Source organism: Haliotis asinina, chromosome 14 (genome assembly GCF_037392515.1).
Source record: "Haliotis asinina isolate JCU_RB_2024 chromosome 14, JCU_Hal_asi_v2, whole genome shotgun sequence".
NCBI lineage: Eukaryota > Metazoa > Mollusca > Gastropoda > Lepetellida > Haliotidae > Haliotis > Haliotis asinina.
In genome coordinates, this window is record NC_090293.1 from 31,703,567 (window position 1) to 31,725,819 (window position 22,253).

Consider the following 22,253-nt stretch of genomic DNA (forward strand, 5'->3'; position numbering starts at 1 on the left):
AAACCGGGTCGACATACCTGTACATCCAGGTGTTGTAATGAAAACAAATCCAGAAGCGAAACATACGTCACCATCGACATGAGCAACGTGATATCGCCATTAAAAACAGTTACAGTTAAATATATATATTTGTAGCGTATCTACTCGAAATACATGATATTCAAAACCCTTTTGTGAAAACACGCTCTGAACGGATTCAGAACTGTGAAGAGCGAGACAAAATTTCCGAAAAAAATGGATAGCGATTGAGTGCGTTTGGGTAGAATGAACGAAGCGGATTTCAAGTTTGTTATTCAAAGAGTTATATATTATGCTACGTGCATCCGTGCCATTTGGCACGAAGCGCTATTGTCACGTGTATGGGTCAAAAGGACACGTGTTTATTAAAGCACGTGTTTAAAACCAGATGATGCAATGTAACACATTTGTGGACTGTTGTGGACTGACCCACAACCTTATTGGGTTTTTTAACACTTGTGCTTTGATTTCGTTAACCACGCTGACTCGACATTTTCTGTGACCCCATAATGAGGAATGTTAAGAAAATTGAGCTGCCCGAATTATTTCATCTTTCTTTTTTGCTACCATGGCTTCACAGATATTGGTAGTATGGTGTTGACAATGGTTGTTTAAGAGCAAACATACGAATTTAGGAGATCACGTTCACAGCCGCCCTATGATGGTGTGGTGGAAAAGAGGTTAAAGTCGAGCTCTGTATTAGTGTACCTTCATAGAGAGTTTGTGTTTGTACGTGTGACGATCTGCCGGTGTGTGCATGTGTCAGTGTGTATATGTGTGTATGTTAGTCTGTGTGTATGTGTCGCTGTGGGTGGGGCACGAAATACTCACTATTTACTCAGTACTTGTACGACTTGTGCTTAATTATAATGAAAGAAGTGTTCGCGTCTAGCAGGAAGTCTGGATCTCTTTCAAAACCAATACATTCTTAATGTGCGCCACCAAGTTAACATGTAACATTGCTCAATTTGTTTTCATTTTACACTCGTACGCCCAGCTGAAATATATCCTAATATTTTCATACTTTTTAGTTGACACTCCATATAATACTGTAGTTTCATGTGTAAACACGTTTATCAACACTTGAAAGAAAATGCATTTAAGTTAACTGCGAGAAATATAAAGTGTGTATGATTGTGTCTGTCAGTGTGGGTGGGTGGGTGGATGTGTGCGTGTGGGTGTGGGTGTGGTATTGTCTGTCTGTGCGTGTCTGTGCGTGCGTGAGTGAGTGTTCGTACGTGGGTTCTTGCTTATTAAATGATAATAACAGTGCAAACAAACGCCTAGTATTGGCATTCTGTAAGTTGAGGAGATACAGAATGATTACATCTTTTTTATCTTCGTGGATATGCTTCTTCGTTCTGTGCGGGCGAGGTTTCGACAAAGATTCTCAAATCATTGTGGGGGGGGGGGGGGGTTCACCTCTGAGAGAGCAGTGGACAGGTTGCATTGCAGTTGCCTGTGCTCAATTGACCTTGGCCAAGGTGACAGGTACACGGCAGTGGTGACACATCATTGCACGTTGTAAATCACGTTCAGGTTATGCAAAACAGGGGAGTTTTCGGTCTGGGATGCATCTGTTCAAGAACCAATCATTTCTCTAGTCTACGCGAATGGGGAAGTGACGAATAACGAATCATTATCGGCACAGACTTGTTATTGTTAGCAATGCTTTCATGGTGTGTTGATTTAGGGTACTGTCAATTTAGGCCTCATTATTTTTTACCTTTTCGCCTGTTTGATGAGACAACATCCTGCTTATACATTGGATAATTATGTAGCTCTGATATAAATGCCCCATCAATCAGAGCACTGGATCATTTCGAGCACAGACGGGGTAAGTGAACCTCGACTTATAAACTATCAACGTGAGTATCACATTATATGTATTTGTGAAATCTGTCGGCCATACATTATAATGGGTCTAATGCCCATCGCGCGGACGTTGTAATGACGTGCTGTTTCTGGATTCAGAACATTCAGGAACAGACCATGTAATGCACTTAAGAGCTAGGGGTTATTTCAGACCGATTTTTCCATCACTACTTCCCGATAACATTCCTTTCCGCTGAGACGGATTTTCTCGGAAATCCACTGCCAACAAAAATTCATCTTACTCCCAATGAGCATTGTATGAGTCGATGTTGCTTTAGGGGAAGAACATGCTTATCCTGGTATCGCACATCAGTTACACCTGTACTTTGGTTTTTTTTATCCCCAGTGGATTCAGAACATTCCGAAACATCATGTAATATTCTGATGGGCTGGGGCGTATTTGCGATAGATTTTTTAAGTCACCCTTTCTAGGAAACTGATTGTTTTCGCTGAGGCGTTCTCTTGGAAATTTGTTGCAAACAAAAATCCACCTTACTTTCTTTTTTTTAATGAGAATTTCGTGCGTGGATAGTGCTTTTATTATGAAAGGGGATGCTTAATCTTTCCACGAACACCTGGTGTAGCAGATTTTATTCACATAATTTTCGTCAATACTTTGACTTTTATTCCTATACATTAACATGCTTACTTGGGGGCGGCGGGTGGACTTGGTGGGTAAAGCGTTCACTCATCATGAAAAACACCGAGTTCGATTGCCCTCATGGGTACAATGTGTGAAACCCATTTCTGGTGTCAACAATCGTGACGTTGCGGGAATACTGTTAAATGCGGCGTAAAACCACACCCAATCACTCCCTCAATACTGACGAATCTTCTACCATGTGCAAAGAACATTTTTGTTGTTGAAAAAAAACAGACTTATTTTTTCTTGTCAGAAAAATGTTCAGTGTCATATAGTTCAGCACATGAATATAAAGGTCTGTGGGTGTGGGTTTAGGTTTACGTAACGGAAACGGGCTTCACATGTTATACCCATGTGGAAAGTCGAACCCGGTTCTTCGGCGTGAATAGCGAACGCTTTAACCACTAGGCTACCCTTTAAATGTAAAGGGGGTCGTGATGCACGTGATGTGATGATACCATTCCTAACAATGACTTCGATACCTAGGTATTTCAGTGATTGTCCCTGATGTAAGTTCGTGCCTCTGTATCCTGGTGGGGAGGTTTTATCTGTATATCCCATGTATACTGGGACGAACCTACTCTGTAAATAGCAGGGAAGTATATTTGAAAAACAGTCTCTTAAACACGCTCAACAGCTGAGGGTTGTGTTAAGACGGCGCTAAGTTCTGCACTCCTCAAACCTTACTAGTCTCCAGGTAGGTGAGTATGAGGTTGCGGCTAGTGAAGATTTCTCAAAAATGACTTGAAATATTTCCAGATGAGAAACGTAACACCATGTAATCTAGGTTCCAAAATTTCCTAAAAGAATATAGGCAATTTGTGAAATATTTTTTTTGTCTATGCTGACCGCTCCTCACACAGTCCGGTCTGACTGGCCGAAGTCGTTTCGAGGTTTCAGGGAGTGTGGTGAAGGTGCAATTTTCCACTTTTAACATGGTTTGCGGGTTATTTGTTTTGGTGTTCTTGTTTTGTTTGTTTGTTTCAGTGTTTTGTTTCGTTGCTTTTTGTTTTGTTTTCTTTCGTTATATATCATTATTATTATTTGTTTAAATGTCAGTAATATTTTTTTATATATATTCTACCTAGCCACTGCTCATTCAATAACTTTCTTCCCTTCCTTTGTTGGTGTCGTAATAAAGGCAAATGGGTAAGGTTTTACGCCGCTTTTAGTAATAGATCGCAAAATCGAACCTGGGTCTTAGGCTTGGCGAGCGATCGCTTTAACCACTAGGCTACTCCACCTCTCATGTTTTGTTGTTCTCTGCTACTTTTGGCTATTATCGGTTGTGTTGTGTATTGAAAACCTCCACGTTTGACAAGAAACAATTTTATTGTGTATATTTGTATTTCATGAATAGCAAAGAAACACAGGTTTTTCTTCTTTTCCATATACAGGGTTCCCAAATGCAATCTTTAACAGTCATGATAAAGCCAAATTAAAGTTACAGATGTCCTGTTATTTTATCTGTGGATATGAACAAACTATCAAAATTGTAAACATATTAAACCAATAGACCGAGGGCGCCAACTTCATATCAAGATGTATTATTGATTTTGTCTTCTTATTTTATGTAGATACGAAAATAAATTTTAAGCCAAAAGGTCGACAGATCCAAATTTAGATCAGAATGTCCATGCGAAACATAAAAGAATGCACCATAGTGACGCGTTTTATTTTTCCCCTTGTTTGCAGCCTTATGTCAAAATATATTTCAGCTGTGATCTTCTTAAGATCGTCGAAGCATATCTTGCCTCTCGATGACACCATGTTGTTTTCTAGCGGGCGTTGTCAATATTTATCACAATGAAGGCCAATAATGTTCACCTTTTGAGTTCATTTAGGATCAATGTCGGACATATGGTTTGGAAAGGCCTTTGCAGGTCAGTTTCATATTGTCTGGCCAACACTAAGATTATTTTTTTGTTTTGCCACATGACGTGAAACAGCCGGCGAATTATCATACATTTAGTTAGGTCGGTCAAACAATCTGTGTGATGTTCCATGCCAGCGTCCTCTTCATTTTCAAGGTTGAAGAAATTCATCTTGAGGTCTGTCATGTTTTCATTTTTAATGTTGTTATTCTTTCAGCCATAGGTATTATTGACAGTTAATACTTCCCACTTCAAAGGAGAAATAAAAGTTGCAATTGTGCACCAAATTTCAGACATTTCATGAAAAATTTAAATTACGATTCAGATAAAAGCATGTTTTACGTAAATCCTATTAAATTTTCCATTTGGACGGATATAATAGGCTCATATTTTTACAGATAATTATTTGGGACATATTATTTTCTTAAATCAGTATACTGTTGGTATACAGAAGTGAAGTAAATGTCATCCCCTACAGCTGAGTTGCATAATGGACATGTTCAACATCTTTCTGTTGCAAATCATCTGCCTTTATTTACCGATAAACATAACAAGCTCAATCGAAAACTGATGATGTTTCTAGATGTTACATTTTGTCCTTTTTGTGGACATACGCTGCGCTCAGCAATATTCCATATATACGGGGGGGATCTGTAAACAATCTAGTGATCAATAGCATGAGCATTGGTCTACGCAACTGCTATACGAAGACACGTGTCAGACAAGTTAGTCGCTTCTTACAACAAGCATGGGTTGCTGAAGACCAGGTCTAACTCGACTGACTTTGTGAGATGTTTCCAGAGAGAATAGGGACCTGGCTGATTTCTTGGCGTGAATTGATGTGTTGTATTGCTTTTGAAACTTGTAGGCAGGCTGGGTGGCTGGAGACAGAACAGTCTTTTTTATTTCTGGGCGAGTTCTCTTCTCGGTTGTTCAATTCCGCAGACCTCGAAGTATTGATGGTATTAGACATGAAACCCAGGATGTTTGTTTCTGGTTTAACAGTGCACTAGCTACTAGTATATTCCACCCAGATGGCAACGACATGTATATATTCGATCCTTGACAAGACGGTCCAGAGATCAACGGCATGAGCACCGATCTGCGTAATTGGAATACAAGCATAAGTTGCTCAAGACAACCGGTTTTCGAACTTCCGATGTCCGATGCCTGGAACGACAAAGCGAAACAACTCGGCACCATCCGAGTCCCGCTTTGTCATTTCGGAACTATTTTCGGAACGGTGCATAATTTGTACAACCTGCCCTCTGTTCTGGGACGGTGGTGTTGCCGGGTGGTTAAAGATCATTTCTGGTTTCCCCCTCAGTGACATTGCTTGAATATTGCTAAAAGCGGCATAAAACTAAACTCAGCCGCTCACCACAATTTTGATGGAGGTAATGGTCCCTCAGTGAGCCATTATTAATTATGTTGTGCCTCGTTATACACAGACTGAGTTTGGTTTTACGCCGCTTTAAGCAATATTCCAGCAACATCACGACGGGGGACACCAGAAATGGACACCTCAATATACGACCAGTAACATATCCCACGAAGAAAATCGCACCTTTTTTCACTTTGTTTATCAAGTGTCTTTATATTCCCAGAATTCAGTGACTCCGACAAGGAGCTGCATATTACGCTGGCCTTGACCTTCACGCCATGTCTGCTGCTGGTTACGTCACTGCTGAACTCTGTTCATCGGCGTTGTGTTGTCTGAGGAGGAAGCGACGAGTCCCACCCTCGTCAAGAAGTGAGGAGGAGTCTGCCGTTATCACGTCTGAAGCCGCCATTGGCCAGAAGACCGGAAACGGAGTGACGTTGCTTGCGTCTTCAACAAATCCAAACATCACTTTTATGCCCCAGGAGAAGTCGCATTTGACGAACGGCGTGTCCACAACGAACCATATGACGTCTTTGACAAATTATCAGCCCCCAAAGTGTCCTGTAATGCATCATGGCTCAACAGCTAACAAAGTGACCTCTTTGAAGAACTACCTGGATGGAACCTCATCAGTGGACACACTGCATAAGAAGCAGCTTCAGGTGTGTAACTAGTTGTACTGCCACAAGCATCATGTAGTCATCATTATCTAGTTGTAATATAGTTGCTATCAACTAGTTGTACATATAGTTGTAACACCGTCAGTACCGCGCATTCATCATTAACTAGTTGTAATACAGTTACTATCACAAAGTTGTAATTATAGTTGTAAGACCGCCGGTATCATGTTGTCATCTATAACCAGTTGTAATACAGCTACTGTCAAGGAGTAGTAATAAGTTATAAAAATAGTTGTAACGTCGCCAGTATATAACTAGTTAGAAAATACAGCAGCTATCATATAGTTGTGATTATAGTTGTCATACTATCAGTATCGTGTAATTGTAATGCTGCCAGTATAGTGTAGTTTTATTGATAGTTGTACTACTGCTGATATATAGTTGTAGATAACTAATGGTAATAGGGTGAATATTATGTAGACGTAAGTATAGGGGCGGTGGGATAACCTGGTGTTTAAAACGTTCGTTCCCCGTAGCCCGGGTTCGATTAGGTACAATATGTTGAGCTCACTTATGGTGGTCTCCTAGGATACTCACACAAACGGCGTTAAACCATCGCTCACTCTCTCGCTCACTCACCTACTCACCCTCTAGTCCACCCACCCGCTCACCCACTCAACCACCCATCCACCCACTCACTCACTCACCCATCCACTCACTCATTCACTCACTCACCCACCCACCCACTCACCCAGTCATCCACGCACTCACTCACTTATAAGCGCTTGCTGAAATGCATGTTTAAAAACGCCGGTAGATTTATCCATTCATTCATTTTCAGAGTGGGATCTGTTCAGAAAACCTGTGCATGGGTTCAACGATGTTGAACGACGACATGAAACATCCTCAATCGCCCAGGCCAAGAGAGGAACTTCTTACCCATGCGAAAGACTTCATAGACCAGTATTACACTTCTTTGAAAAGGTATTTACTAGAAACATCCCGTTAATCACAGTAATCACAATAACAACATGCAACAGTACAAAACCTTGGCGTATCGTGCAACAACAGGTGGTGTGGTATCGTGTCTTCACAGGGGTACTTCCTACACCGGGGGCGATGGGATAGCCTAATGGGTAAAGCACCACTCTTCACTCTGAAGATCCGGGTTCGATTCCCCACATGGGTACAATGTGTGAAGCCCATTTCTGGTGTCGACCGCCGTGATATTGCTGGAATATTGCTAAAAGCGGCGTAAAACTATACTCACTCACTAGATAATCTGAAAATTTCATTTGTTGACATTAATAATATTATGTAACCAATTGAAGTATTATACAGTGATGTATTGTGCATTACTGCACACATTTAAATGTTTGATGAGTCTGTTGACAAGACTCATGATGAAAATACGACACTTCATAATTATCCAAAATGATCCAACGATGTTGGGCATAATCGCGATGCCATTGCTGATTTTATTTGTGGTTATTTACTGCAGGCCAATACAGGCATAAATATCAACCAAGCGAAACGCTATATAAGACTGGTACATGTTCGGCTTTTCATGGCATCACTTGATTTCAAGTTCCTTCTTACAGTTTTGACTCAGAGCGTCATAGAAAGAGGTGGGCAGAAGTTGAAGAAGACATACTTACATCCGGGACCTATGACCTGACCTTGGAAGAGCTGACCTTCGGCGTGAAGACAGCGTGGCGAAACGCTCCACGGTGTATAGGACGAATCCAGTGGTCAAAACTGAAGGTGAGACTATTGGCCGAAACCAAAACTGGCTTATTTGGTAGCGGCACTATTGTCATAATAAGAATCCGTAGCCCGGGATCATTGACAGAATGTATGTCTCTAAGACAAAGTATTCTTTACAAGCATCTACAAGTTTCTGCTATATTGACATCCTGCGCCAGATTTGGCTTGTTGGTTGGTTGTGAAGGCTATGGCTAGAATTGGTCCTCAGTAACCCATGTTTGTCGTAAGAGGCGACTAACGGCATTGGACTTGGCTGACAGATGTCATTGAATTCCATTTGCGTAGATGATACTCATACTGTTGACCACTGGTTTGTCCAGCCAAGAGTCGATTATTTACGGACATAGAGCTGAAATATTGCTGAGTGCGGCTTTAGGCAACAACAACATGTCAGTGTATGTCCCAGGTGCTTTCAGTCAGTACGTGTACATTACTCACTCTCTCCTCTCACTATGTCACTATTTGCAGGTGATGGACGCTCGTCACGTGTCCACTGCCCGCGGAATGTTTGAAGCCATATGTTCCCATCTTGAGTACGCCACCAATAACGGTAACCTCAGGTAAAAATATTAACATCTTGTCTCTGAAATGAACATGATATTCAGCAAACATAATCTTAAAGTCGAATGAAAAGGAGGCCAGACTTTCCTAATTTGCCGAAACTGTGGAAATCAGACTTGCCACATTTTCTAGACTTACATGGGCGTACTTGGATAAATGAATCTGGCAGGACAACATGGGCGAGTGGTCTAAGGCAGCTACTTTCCAGCTTTCGATTTGGTGATGTGTGGTGGTTTCAGGATATTGGCGATATGGATAGGTTTTTAATGCTGTTTAAGCAACGCATATGTGAGTGTAATGTGCAAGTAATGTTTGATAACATAAGTACATCTTATAGGTTAAAACATTATCTCCAGTTAAAATCATGCTTTGATACAGAATATTATGTCATGAATATTAGAAACTGGGAGTTGAGGAGATGTGTTTGCTTCGATTAGATGAGTTGCCTATTCAAACAACCAACTCATATAAGCAACTAGTATGTAGTAAAGATCATCAAACCATACTCAATGTAGCAAAATATGTTAAACATTGTTTGTCTCTCCGCAGTGCATAATCATTGTCACTAATGCTATATCACAGTGTTAATGTTCACAGACGTACATGGGCCCATGGCCTAAAAACGAATAAAACAGTTAAATACTTGAGTATTTATTTTATTATGTTTATTTCAGGGCCTGTATAACTCACTCGTGTGTTTTTGTGACACAAAACACTTTTAAGAAACATTAAAGGGGCGGTAGGGTAGGCAAGTGGTTAAGGTGTTCTCTCGGGTTCAATGTCCCTCATGGGCACTGTGTGTGAAGCCCATTTCTGATGTCCCCCGCCGTGTTCAGTAAACTGGCAAACATCATTCTGGCCCTTTGTCACAGATTGAGATAACAAGAACTAGGCAACAAGCAGTGAAAGGGTACCCGTGAAGAAGAGAATACAGTTTTTGGTATTGTTTACTGTTAGTTTTTGCTTTGTTCCATTTTAGGTCCACAATCACGGTGTTTCCCAAGCGTAGCTCCAGAAGGGAGGACTTCAGGGTATGGAACAATCAAGTGATCCTGTACGCCGGCTACCGTCAGCCCGACGGCAGTGTCATCGGCGATCCCGCCAACGTTGAGTTCACTGAGGTTGGTTGACATTCAAGATGCAAGAATGGTGGGGCGGTGGGAAGAGGGAGGGAGGGGGTAAATTCTCTTTTCAGCTCAATATATAGCTTTAGGGGGATTAAATCATCTTCGAGGAAGACTTGAGGTATTTTGACGTAAAAAAAAGCCCAATGACATTAGAATTCTGAGAACCTCCTAGGTCGACATACGTTCCATCCAGAAATTGGGTAGTATCCCCTGTGACGTAGTAACAATGGGCGTTGAATTTGCTTATCATTGCCACACAGGCAATATCCGACTGTTGTCTTTTGTTTCAATGAGATAGCACTACAAACCAGGGGCTCCTTTCACAAAGCAACCATAACTGAGGTTAACCTTAACTCCTATTCTTTAACACTGCACCAAGATTACCTAAGTCTAAGGTAACCTTAGTGCAATGTTAAGAATGGGAGTTAGGGTTAACCTTAGTAAAGGTTGCTTCGTAAAAGGAGACCCTGGATTAGTCCTGGGCCTGACAGACAAGAGACACACAGATACAGAGAGAGAAACACACAGACACACATAGGCAGACACAAACACACGCGCATGCACATATATGCATACATGTATACACGCGTCGCTACATTTGCACTGTAATTTTAAGGTACTTTATATTCCTATCTTACCTCCAGAATATCCAAGGCCTAACTTTAAATGCACCATTGTCTTACCTCTTCCCCAGATATGCGAAGCGCTGGGATGGCACGGAAAGGGAGGGATGTTTGACGTGTTGCCAATTGTTGTATCGGCTGCAGGTGAAGACCCAGAAGTGTTTGACATTCCCGAGAAGCTGGTATTTGAAGTGCAGATCAAACACCCAAAGTTAGTGCAACATTTGTTATTGCACCCATACTGACTTCACTCATTTTAGCCATAGGCTGATTAGTCCCACCCGTAAAAGATCCCGGTTAAATTGAACTTCACACACCCCTGTCGTAAAAGGCGAATAACGGGATCTGGTGGTTAGGTTTGGCTGACACAAGTCATCGCATTCAAATTGATGCTGACGCATGTGATCACTGGACTCTCTGGTGCAGACTGGATTATTTCGAAACCGACGCCATGTAGAAGGACTATTGCTGAAACAGAAACTTACTTTTTAGTACCACGATGGGGTACATCAGAAATGGCTTTACATGTAAGTGGAGTCGAACCTCGTGATGAGGGACCACCTAAACATCTGAGTCACTTCACATGTATAATGTTCGCATATCTGAATACTAACGTCATTTGACCGAACGATGATTTATATAATTTCCTGAAAATGGATTGCTCCGATTTCCTTGCGTCAGAGGAGTGTGAGTTTAGTTTTACATCGCCTATACCAATATTCCAGTGGGGAACACCAGAAATGGTCTTCACACATTGTACCCATGTGGGGAATCGAACCCGGTCTTCGGCGTGACGAGCGGACGTTTTAACTACTAGGCTACCCATAGATATTTGGTAACACAGGCATGTCGTATGAGGCGGCTAACGGGATTGTATGACTTAAAATTTTGATCACTGGATTGTCTGGTCAAGCCTCAATTATTAACAGATCGCTGCCATATAGCTGGAATATTGCTGAGTGCAGTGTAAAACTAAACTCACTCAGTATCGGCACATAAAGCAGGAAGTTCGGTTTCCGAGGGCATAAAAACTATATTTTTGTTATCAATAACTCTATAAATCCAGTGCGAGTAATAAATTTACTGGGGCGACACCGGGTTGAATGTATTATTCACGGAGACGGTTTTATCATCTTAGGACTATACATACATATAAATTCTTTACTATTCTAGATACACGTGGTTTGAAGAGCTAGGGTTGAAGTGGTTTGCTTTGCCGGGTGTGTCAAAGATGGTGCTAGACTGCGGTGGACTTGAGTTTCCCGCAGTTCCTTTCAACGGCTGGTACTTGAGCACGGAGGTCGGTGCAAGGAACTTTTGTGACGTTGCCAGATACAACATAACTGAGGTAATTGATCTGCCGCGTCGTGTGTGCTTCAGTGATACGCCTGTGGCGGAGTTATGTCATTCGGGTAATTGATGTACCACGTGGTCGTCTGTGACGACCGTAGATACGAAGTCAGTTGGGTAGTTGATATACCACGTGGACGACTGTGACGACCGTAGATACAACGTCAGTCGGGTAGGTGATGCCCCGCTAGACAGAACGTCTCACTCGTTGCAGAATACCATCGAGAAATAATGGTCTTTGCCTCATGTTTAGATGGTCAAATTTCTGTACAAATAGCGAGATGAGTATGCTACATTATGAGATCTCATAATCAATTCCTTGTGTCATTTGTTTCAGAAAGTTGCAACTAAGATGGGCCTCAACACTGAGACAAGCTCCTCACTGTGGCGTGACCGTGCCCTGGTGGAGGTCAACATTGCCGTGCTACATAGCTTCCAGGTACGCGTGATGTTAGGAACTTGGTACTCTTCGCGATCTTTTCAACATAGTCAACAACAGACAATGACTTCATTTACTGATGACTTTTAAGGAGTTACTCTCTGTGGTTAATATCAAAACCAGAATGGAGAAAAAGGACAAAATTCAAAGATGAGCGTCTTCTTTATTCAGGTGATGTAACGTTTCTTTCGAAACAGATTCTTGCATCGTTATCAAGCAAGTATACGACTAAACGATACGCACCACCTGAATAAGTTGCTCATCCATAAAGTTTGTCCTTATCTGACTCTCCAACTATAAGCATGTCACTCAAAAACGTTAACAAGAGTGGAGTGGTTTAATTCAGCCAAATGTCAAGCGGCGCTAAGATCAGATTTTATTTTCAATGTGAAATTTTTGTTTCATTATAAATGAGCGTATTTCAAAATGATAAAATGCAGTACACGACATGAATGGAATTCAGTATGAGAGCAGTTGTACCATAGCGCTGAGAATGTAACCGAAACTGATGTCTAAGAACAGATAATTGTGAGAATCGCATTGTAAAAATGAGAGCAAGAATGTAACATAAAGTATCGTCTTAGAGTGGGTGACTGAGCTGTCCTTACTCTGCTTGTAGCAATATTCCAGCAATATCACGGCCGGGGAACACCAGAAATGGGCTTCTTGCATTGTACTCATTTTGGAAATCGATCCCTGATCTTCTTCTAGACGAGCGAACCCTTTAACAATTAGGCTACCCCACCGCTCGGTATCGTCTAAGAAATAGGTAACAGTGATAATGCAAGACACAGCTGGGTAACACACTATTGGTTGGGATAAACACTGTGAAAATACAATTAAGTAAGGAACGAAAAGTAGAGCATTTAAAGATAAAGAGATTACTGTTAAGAAATCAACTGTTTACAAAAATAAATTGAGTTATTGTTGAATGCTCTGATACTGGAGGGGACGAGAGAATGGACCTAAATATCAGGATAGGCAGGCGACGTCCTGAAGGTCATATGAAGAATCCGCAGACGGAAGATTAGGAACTGTCGTTTTTAATTTGCTTCGCCTTTTGAACATTATGCTGCTCGTCAATACCCTCAGTAAGGACTTGCTAGATTTTAACTACCAGTGACTCTTTGGGAGTCTACTATTATATTAAAGCTTGATTTATTTAACTGTTCCATTATAGAAACCTACATGTTTAGATTGTTCGTATTTCGTCGTTGGTGATGTCGTTCTTGTTCCGCCACAGTCGGCAGGTGCGACTATTGTTGACCACCACACAGCGTCCGAGTCCTTCATCCAGCACTTGCAGAACGAACAGCGTCTTCGAGGGGGGTGCCCCGCCGACTGGGTGTGGGTGGTGCCCCCTATGAGCGGCAGTCAGACCGAGGTGTTTCACCAAGAGATGATGATCTACAAGCTCAAACCTTCCTATGAGTACCAGGTAGCGATTCAGATTCTGTTTGCCCTATATGTCATGTTCTATGCTCCACAATCGTTGTCCATATTTTAATACAACAATCTCTACACGTTGTATTGTATACAGATGAGCCTATATGTCATGTCACGTACACAACAATCTCTACACTTTGTATTGTATACACATGAGCCTATACGTCATGTCACGTACACAACAATCTCTTCACGTTGTATTGAATACAGATGATCTTATATGTCATGTCACGTACAAAACAATCTCTAAAGACATGATGAAATGACCCTATATCTTCATGAAGTAATCTCTATCAGTCCTGTATCCTATATTGCGTGTTAGTTTCACGCCGCAATCAGCAATATTCCAGCTATAGGGCGGCAGTCTGTAAATGATCGAGTCTAGATCAGAAAATCCAGTGATCAACAGCATGGGCATCGATCTGCGCAGTTGGGAACCGATGACATGTGTCAGCGAGTCTGACCACCCGATAGTATACGAGAAGCATAGTCGTCTTTTGTGGCAAGCATGGGTTGCTGAAGACCTATTCTACCCTAGATTGTCCTGTATGCAACAATGCCTGTGTGTTAATGTGGCTCTATATTCCTATATTCCATGTACAACATATCCCCATGTCCTACGCTGAACAATCGTTATCGGTGTGTTAATATGACCCTGTATTCCCATGTCCAACATACACCAATCTCTACTTGTATGTTAACATATTCCCATGTGCCATACTCAACAAACTTATTTCTTATATCTTATAGGATATTTATATAGCACACATATCCATGCGACTATTGCTTGCTGAAGGCGCTGGTATTTGTTTTGCCTCGATCATTGGATGTCCGTCTCAGCGTCACATCGTATTATCAATCTCAACTCCCTGCGGAGTATACAACTCTTGCTGCCACTAGGCTCACCGAGTTATATAGTGGCTCTCTCATCCTAGCAAGATACTCAGTTCACAGCTGGGTTGACTGGGATACATAGTCACAGTACTTTGTCCAAGTTTACTGCACGTTGCTGTACCCGCAACTAGGTGTATGCACTAGGTGTATGTTCTGTGTTCAGCAAGCTCAACTTGTATGTTAATATGACCCAATATTCTCGTGTCCTATGCTGAACAATCTCTACCTGTATGTCAATGACCCTATATGCCCCTGTCCTATGCTGAACAATCTCTACCTGTATGTCAATGACCCTATATGCCCGTGTCCTATGCTGAACAATCTCTACCTGTATGTGAATATGACCCAATATTCCCGTGCCATGTACTGAAGAATCTCTACATGTATGTTAATATGACTCAATAGTCAATGTCACGTACTCCGTTTCATATTTCGTGTCCACTGAAAGACCATGTTCGTGTGTATTACAGGAAGACGCTTGGGTGGCGCATATATGGAAAGACAGGAACCTAAAACAAAGATACCTGGAAGCACGACAAAAAAGGTGTGTACCCCCAGCAGTCCACAGAACACAACTTTCGATCTTTAATGAGTATTTTGTCATTAGGTGCAGTTACTGTAATTACAGCTCTTACAATATCACCAAGATCTCCTTGAAACAACATGTGTTGTCACCAATACTTATTTTCTCCGCAGTCTGGCCAAAGCGCAGACCAAGGCAGTCGCCAGCCACATCAAGTGCATCATCTTGTACGCCACAGAGACAGGCAGATCAGAGCGCTTCTCAAATCGGCTGAGTCAGACATTCAAGCGTGCCTTTTCTACCAGGGTACGTTTGTAGTGTCAGCACACCATATGGTTGCGTCAGACATTCAAGAGTAGTACATCCATTGCAGTGTCAGTGTGCAAGGGCTGGTCAGGTCGAAATTGCTGTTTAGGGCCTGTAATTCTCACGAGGCGCTACTTCCGGTACTAAGCTGGTTCCAGGCTCCCTTTGTGACGGGGCCCAGGTATTTCTGGTATTAAATTTCCTTTGACAAGCGTGTATTCAACAACCTAATTATGCGACCGCCAAATATGCCGTTACACCATGTGTACAACCACTTGCAACCAAGTATAAAACTCACTCACTCGTTCACGTAACAGTTGGCCAATATGAGGATGGCTAGAACGGAAATTCGTTATTCGTGCAAGGTTCATCGGTTTCTTGCGGTCAGCTGACAACGCTGTTTGTCACCGGAAGTACTAAGGTCTCGCGAAGTGCCGTGACATACTTTCTGGCTCTATAGTGTCCGTGCGCCAATCGTTGAAATCAGACATTCTTGAAAGCGAATACCAGGGGAAGATCAATGTCAGGGTGCCAGGTGTTTGTGTCAAATGTTCATGTGTGTCTGCATACGTGATAGATGTTCAGAAAGAATATTTAATGTCTTCCAAAGAAACATTATGCAAGATGGCGGGTTAGAGGTTCCTACATGGTACACCTTTGTGATATATTACGACGAGTTGTCAGGCAGTTGATTATGCCATCTCCTTCTTACAGGTCGTCTGCATGGAGGACATCGACCTGACTGAGTTGCAGCAGTACGACCTCATCCTCGTCGTCACCAGCACCTTCGGCAACGGCGACGGCCCGGAGAATGGCGAGGTGGGTATCACTGTTTTGAAAGGTGTTTGTTGATAGAAGGATGGGATGACAAGATGGTAGGGAAGGTGAGGGGGTAAATGTGAAAACGGAAGATTGCGTAGACTGTGGAAAAAGGAGAAATAACAAGAGAAGAAAGAGGAATGATAGAGGTTGAGTGAGAGTGGGGCTGAATGGATAGGTGGAGAAATAAGTAGAAGGGTTAGAAAGATAGAATAGACGGATACACTGAGCGAAAGAAGGAGTTAATATACTGAGGGAAAGAATTAGGGATCAAGTAAATGCACAGGTGTTCGTTTATTTTTTCCAAGTTTCTTCACAAGGTGTACGATACAAACATTGTGAAAAGTAACCTGGAAAAAATAAACGAACACTTGTTCTTTCGTGTGATCTCTCATATTTCCCTTATATTTATGTGTTAATCTGTTGTACCTTATTCGAGACAATCGTTTATTCCGCCATATCCAGCCTTTTGCCAAGAGCCTGGAGAAATACAGACAGTCGGAATCTCTTGATGGAGGAGGACCGCTAAAAGACATCAGGTACCTTAAATTTTTCCTGCCCATTTCCTCTCTGTCCCTAACGATAGCCTAGATCTTTGAATCATAGATGGTATTCCAATATGAAGTGGCGTATAAAGCTATATTCAGCCAATACTAGTCCTTTGGTAATAAATGATTTCCTTGAACTGAGAAACATACTCACTGAACAAGTAATGGAAGGTTAAAATGTAAGTGGAAATATCTGAGTTAGGTTCAATGCCAACTTAACATCATTTCACTTTTCGTTCCAATTATGAAGATACGGAGTGTTTGGACTTGGGTCGAGGGCCTACCCCAATTTTTGCGCTTTCGGTCACTTCCTGGACTCGTTGCTGGGTGACCTGGGAGGTCAGAAGATCCTGGAGACCGGAGAAGGGGACGAACTGAGTGGACAGGAGCAATCCTTCAAGACCTGGGCCCATCACGCCTTTAAGGTGAGAACATGATTCATGGTCGACAGATAATGATTACGTTCAGTATCAAGAGCGAGTTGTATCAAGAGCGAGTTGTGCGAAATAGCCACTGGCTCGGTAGCCCATGGCTAGTGAAAATCTAGTTTGGCCAGTAAGTTTGCGCATTCACTAATCCGACTTTAAGTGGGTCATTTTGTAAATACATCACTCTCTCAGACTTGTAAAGTTAGAATACACTTTTAAATAATGCAAGATTGTGGTCTGATAAAAAGACAGAAAACTCCAGTATTGTCTTTGTAGAGTGGACCAAATGTCTGCAGAACTGTATTATGATTCCTATATGCCGTAAGAGGCGACTGACGGGATCGGATGGTCAGACTAGCTGACCTGGTTGACACACGTCATCACATCCCATTTATGTAGGTCGATGCTCATGCTGTTGATTCTGGACAGTCTAGTCCAGACTCGATTATTCACAGACCGCCACCATATAGCTGGAATATTGCTGAATATGGCTTTGAACAACAAACCAGCCAATGGTACCCTCATAAACCACGTTCTAAACGACAGGCCTCCCTGAGAGAGTTCCGGGTGGAGGGTGACCTGGACATAGACAACCTCGACGACCACCTGTCCATCAGCGACGACACGTGGACGCCAGACAAATTCCGTATAGCAGAACTTCCTGACGCGGAGGAGGGGGACGTGTATACAGGTAAACCTTGCCAATCCGGAGACCTGTCTTACATTTAGCTTTTACAATATGAAATGATCCTTCTACACAGGCTGTCAAGAGTCTGGAATCCTTGCTTTTTCAATCAACCAGCCCTAAAGAATAGGAAAGACTGAGAGAGAGAGTGAGTTTAATTCTACGCCGCTTGTAGCAATATTCCAGCAATACCACGGCGATGGACACAAGAAATGGGCTTCACACGTTGTACCCATGTGCAGAAACGAACCCGGAACTTCGGCGTGACGTCCGAACGCATTAACCACTAGGCCACCCCACCGCCCCTGAACAGGAAAGAAATGACTCAGCTAAAGTATTTGCAATCGTGTTGTAATTACTGTAGTGTTGCGACACGATGCAGTGTTCATTCACCCTGTTTTTCTTCTTTCAGTTCTAGGCAAGCTGAACAACAAACAAGTGGTGCCATGTAAGGTGCTCGAGAGGAGACAGCTCCAGTCTTCTTCGTCACCGTATGTACTTGCACTTTAAACACTCTGTATCTGTACCATCAGGCTTTAGCCAAGTTCAAAGGTGTTATATGGGCCTCCGTATACCCATGTCTTCCACAGGCCCTCGTGCCACTACGAGGATTAAAGATTTTTTTTAAACTATACAATTTTTAGATGACCCCAACTTGAAACGTTTCATAGTACAATATATCAGTGAAGCGTTTCAAGTCAGGGGTCATCTCAAAAGTTTTATGATTTAAAAAAATCTTTAATTCTCGCATAACAGGGGGTCTGTGATGAGTACATACAGCCGGTTTATCAGTTTAACTCACAATATGTGAGGTGCCCACTGAAAACAGGTCAGGTAACCAGAGTTAGTTTTCAAAACGCCCAGTCCAGATGAGCCAAAGTCTGTATCAACAAAAAGATGATTTGCCTACTCGCACATGGAATCTAACTGGTTTTCTGGGGTGAGCAGGGTAGTTGGTGTATTTGTGTTGGTCTGGTGTATCATTTTGCTGGGGTTTTTTTATTTGTTTTTGTTTTGTTTTTTTGTTTTTTTGTTTTGTTTTGTTTTTTGTTTTTTTGGGGGGGTTATTTTTTTTTTTGGGTGGGGGGGGGGGGTCCGTTTGTTTTGTTCTGGATGTTCTTGGGTTTTGTTGTTGTTTTTTTTTAATTTTTTTTTTGTTTTGTTTTGTTTTGTTTTCTATATTTTCTCTACTTGCCCTTCCCATACCACTCTTTGTCACTGAAGAAAGAATCACCATGTTGTTACAGGCGGCAAACTATCCTGGTTCGGCTGGAGACTGATTCTAACAGTGCCATGAATTACAGCCCAGGTGACCACCTCGCTATATTTCCTTCCAATCCACCGGAAATGGTGGAAGGTATCTTGTCCCGTCTGCACGAGGCGCCCCTTGCCAGTCAGATCATGCGGATAGAGATGATGAGAGAGGATACTAGAGCGCGAGGTAAGGGGCCATTCATAATTTATTGGTGTGTGTGTGTGTGTGTGTGTGTGTGTGTGTGTGTGTGTGTGTGTGTGTGTGTGTGTGTGTGTGTGTGTGTGTGTGTGTGTGTGTGTAAGGGGGAAGAAAGAGAGGGGGCGCGCTAAATTGTATATACTTTTTGTATGTAGAATGGAACTGACCCCTCCTGCATGTCATGTACAAAAATCAATTATCCCCCACCTAGTACATGTGTACAAAATTGATGGCCAAACCACATCCCCAGCCCGCCCCAAGAACAAAATGGGTGGACACCTTTAAACCATTATCACACACCTTAGCCATAAAAAAAGTAATTATTTACATCAGGTTTAACTACATACTTCAAACGAAAAATATTAGAACACCTTAAATGTGACTGTCATGTAAAGACTTAAACGTGGTTAGTTCACTAATAAGGCAAATGTAACTTTTTGGTGTGATTAATGGGCACTTTAAACTATATGTTAGAACATCAATTTTTCGGGTAATCTCAAACATTTTGTTTGGTAAGTTTACACTTTGAAAAAAAATACGTTGGCCTTGACCATGATATTCAAAACAAGGGAGGAACCTTCTGGTCATTGTGTTGCGCCCACTTGCTGTGCAAGACATTGCTGACGTTTCTTCAGCAAAACTTCTTCAGTTGTATCAAAACATCATATTGAGAGAAATAAGAGGGATCCATGAGTAGATGAAACAGAAACGTACCTGTTTGTTGGTATTATTCATTTTTTTGTAGTATACATGAAAATAACCCAATATTATAGGTATCGCGGAGATGTGGGGAATATGGGATAAGCTGCCGTCGTGCTCTCTGAGAACCGCCTTCACACAGTACCTGGATGTGACCACGCCCCCGACTCAGGAGCTCTTGAAGATGTTGTCCACTGTGGCAGATGATAACCAGGACCAGGACAGGCTGGACATGCTGGCCACTGTAAGTAGAGTCACACAATATCAGAGGAAATTAGAGGACCCGTGAAGGTCCGGGGGTAGAATAGGCCTTCAGCAACCCATGCTTGCTATAAAAGGCGACTATGCTTGTCGTAAGAGGCGACCAACGGGATCGGGTGGTCAGGCTCGCTCACTTGGTTGACACATGTCATCGGTTCCCAATTGCGCAGATCGATGCTCATGCTGTTGGTCACTGGAGTGTGGTCCAGACTCAAATATTTACATACCGACGCCATATAGCTGGAATATTGCTGAGTGCGGCGTAAAACTCAACTCACACACCCACTCACTCATAGATTAAGGTATGGGAGCCAGATGTAGGGTAGTTTCGGTTATACTAAGTCTCATTCACTACGGGCGATTGGATGGATCCTAGTGGATAAAGCGTGGGTGGATCCTAGTGGATAAAGCGTGGGTGGATCCTAGTGGATAAAACGTTCGTTCGTGTCGACGAAGACCAGGGTTTGATTTCCAACATGGACAATTTGTAAATTTGTAAAGCAAATTTCTCGTGTCCCAGTGGTGATATTACTGGAATAGTGCTAAAAGCTGCATAAAACCGCGCTCACGCTCTCACTCATGCTTAACTAGCCCTGTACATCTCTTAGTCATAATTGGTCTTCAGCTACCACGGTTTGTCGACTAACAGGATCGAGTGGTCAAGCTCGTTTACTTCGCTGAAGTTTGTCATCTGTCCAGAATCGATAGTGATTCATTTCGGATAGTGATCTGATTATATTAGTATGTTCATTATCCAAAAATAATCTGTGTTTTTAATTGCAAGATACACAAGACTTATTAAATGTTTTAGCATTTGTATCCGTCTGTGAGATGGGCGAGTCTGAATATGTTTTAAAGAGACGCATTAGATATTGACGATTATCACATCACTCGAAGCTATTATCTTACTGATGTTCCATTTCAAGGATTCCAACATGTATGAGGAATGGAGGGACAGGCACGCGCCGACTGTCCTGGAAGTGATGAAGGAATTCTCCTCCCTCCGGGTACCCGCCACGCTGCTGGTCACGCAGCTCCCCCTCCTGAAACAGCGCTACTACAGCATCAGCTCCTCTCAGGACGCCCACCCCAACGAGGTGCACGCCACTGTCGCAGTGCTCAAGTACACGACTGAAGGTCAGTCCTACACATGTCAACTAAACTGACCTACACTCAGTGTGCGAATTGGTTTCTAAGCTTTGCATGCCAGTCGGGCTAGCTACGCCTGAAAGTTCCCAGCCCACAAAATAATTCACAAGCCCGAAATTTGAATGTAGACACTAAACAAACCATATCATAACATAACAAGTCAGAGAGAGTAATATATTTACGTTATGACCCAATGAAAAACCACTAGCCAGTCGGGTTGGTGACTGGAGATTTACTGGCCCAGCTTGATTTTACCAACCACGGACTAGCGTACGTGTGGTTATTTTGCACACTGCGTTCACCTCGCGTTTTGAGATTATTTGATCAAGTTTTTGGAGAGAAATTCAACAATCCATGCGATCAAACAAAAAAGAACATGATTCAAAAATTACATGATATCCCCTGAATATGGTATAGAGGATATCAGTCTGGGATGTTTTGGTTGCTGAGTGTTGCGAAAGTAGGCTTCTCAAAGCTGCGAAATGAGTTGCACCCAGTCATGCATGGCGTTCGGCCTTTTTATTGAAGAAAAACATCAACGTACATGTAATTGAGACATGAAATATAACACATAATTGTTCCTGTAGGTGGTGCTGAACACGAAGGTGTATGTTCTGGCTGGCTGAACAGATTAGAGGTGGGACAGGTCATCCCGTGCGCAATCAGAGCGTAAGTAATCTTCAGTGTCACTTCCACCCTGTTATAGATCAGTAGACACGAATAATGAACGAGAAAGTGTTTGTTTCACTGTTTGTGTGGCG

At 42.3% G+C, this 22,253-nt stretch overlaps 1 protein-coding gene across 6 annotated transcripts in view; it reads left to right on the forward strand.

The window, feature by feature from the left end:
- Nucleotides 1–22,253, forward strand: part of LOC137261111 (nitric oxide synthase, inducible-like) — a 51,797-nt gene that overhangs the window by 20,265 nt on the left and 9,279 nt on the right. For 2 of the 6 annotated variants that reach the window (XR_010954839.1, XM_067798792.1), the window contains exons 1-21: nucleotides 3,151–3,237; nucleotides 6,018–6,456; nucleotides 7,256–7,398; nucleotides 8,016–8,178; nucleotides 8,650–8,741; nucleotides 9,722–9,863; nucleotides 10,564–10,703; nucleotides 11,666–11,840; nucleotides 12,180–12,281; nucleotides 13,525–13,719; nucleotides 15,092–15,165; nucleotides 15,318–15,450; nucleotides 16,165–16,269; nucleotides 16,735–16,808; nucleotides 17,068–17,242; nucleotides 17,792–17,936; nucleotides 18,343–18,421; nucleotides 19,178–19,371; nucleotides 20,157–20,326; nucleotides 21,270–21,480; nucleotides 22,080–22,161. Coding sequence is in view for 5 of the 6 variants with exons in the window: in XM_067798792.1 (XP_067654893.1) it covers nucleotides 6,073–6,456; nucleotides 7,256–7,398; nucleotides 8,016–8,178; nucleotides 8,650–8,741; nucleotides 9,722–9,863; nucleotides 10,564–10,703; nucleotides 11,666–11,840; nucleotides 12,180–12,281; nucleotides 13,525–13,719; nucleotides 15,092–15,165; nucleotides 15,318–15,450; nucleotides 16,165–16,269; nucleotides 16,735–16,808; nucleotides 17,068–17,242; nucleotides 17,792–17,936; nucleotides 18,343–18,421; nucleotides 19,178–19,371; nucleotides 20,157–20,326; nucleotides 21,270–21,480; nucleotides 22,080–22,161 (2,978 nt within the window). In the remaining variant the exon portion in view is untranslated. Of the gene's footprint in view, nucleotides 1–1,780; nucleotides 1,887–3,150; nucleotides 3,238–6,017; nucleotides 6,457–7,255; nucleotides 7,399–8,015; nucleotides 8,179–8,649; nucleotides 8,742–9,721; nucleotides 9,864–10,563; nucleotides 10,704–11,665; nucleotides 11,841–12,179; nucleotides 12,282–13,524; nucleotides 13,720–15,091; nucleotides 15,166–15,317; nucleotides 15,451–16,164; nucleotides 16,270–16,734; nucleotides 16,809–17,067; nucleotides 17,243–17,791; nucleotides 17,937–18,342; nucleotides 18,422–19,177; nucleotides 19,372–20,156; nucleotides 20,327–21,269; nucleotides 21,481–22,079; nucleotides 22,162–22,253 lie in introns of those variants that run through there. The other 4 variants (XM_067798795.1, XM_067798793.1, XM_067798796.1 and 1 more) reach the window with 4 other exon arrangements.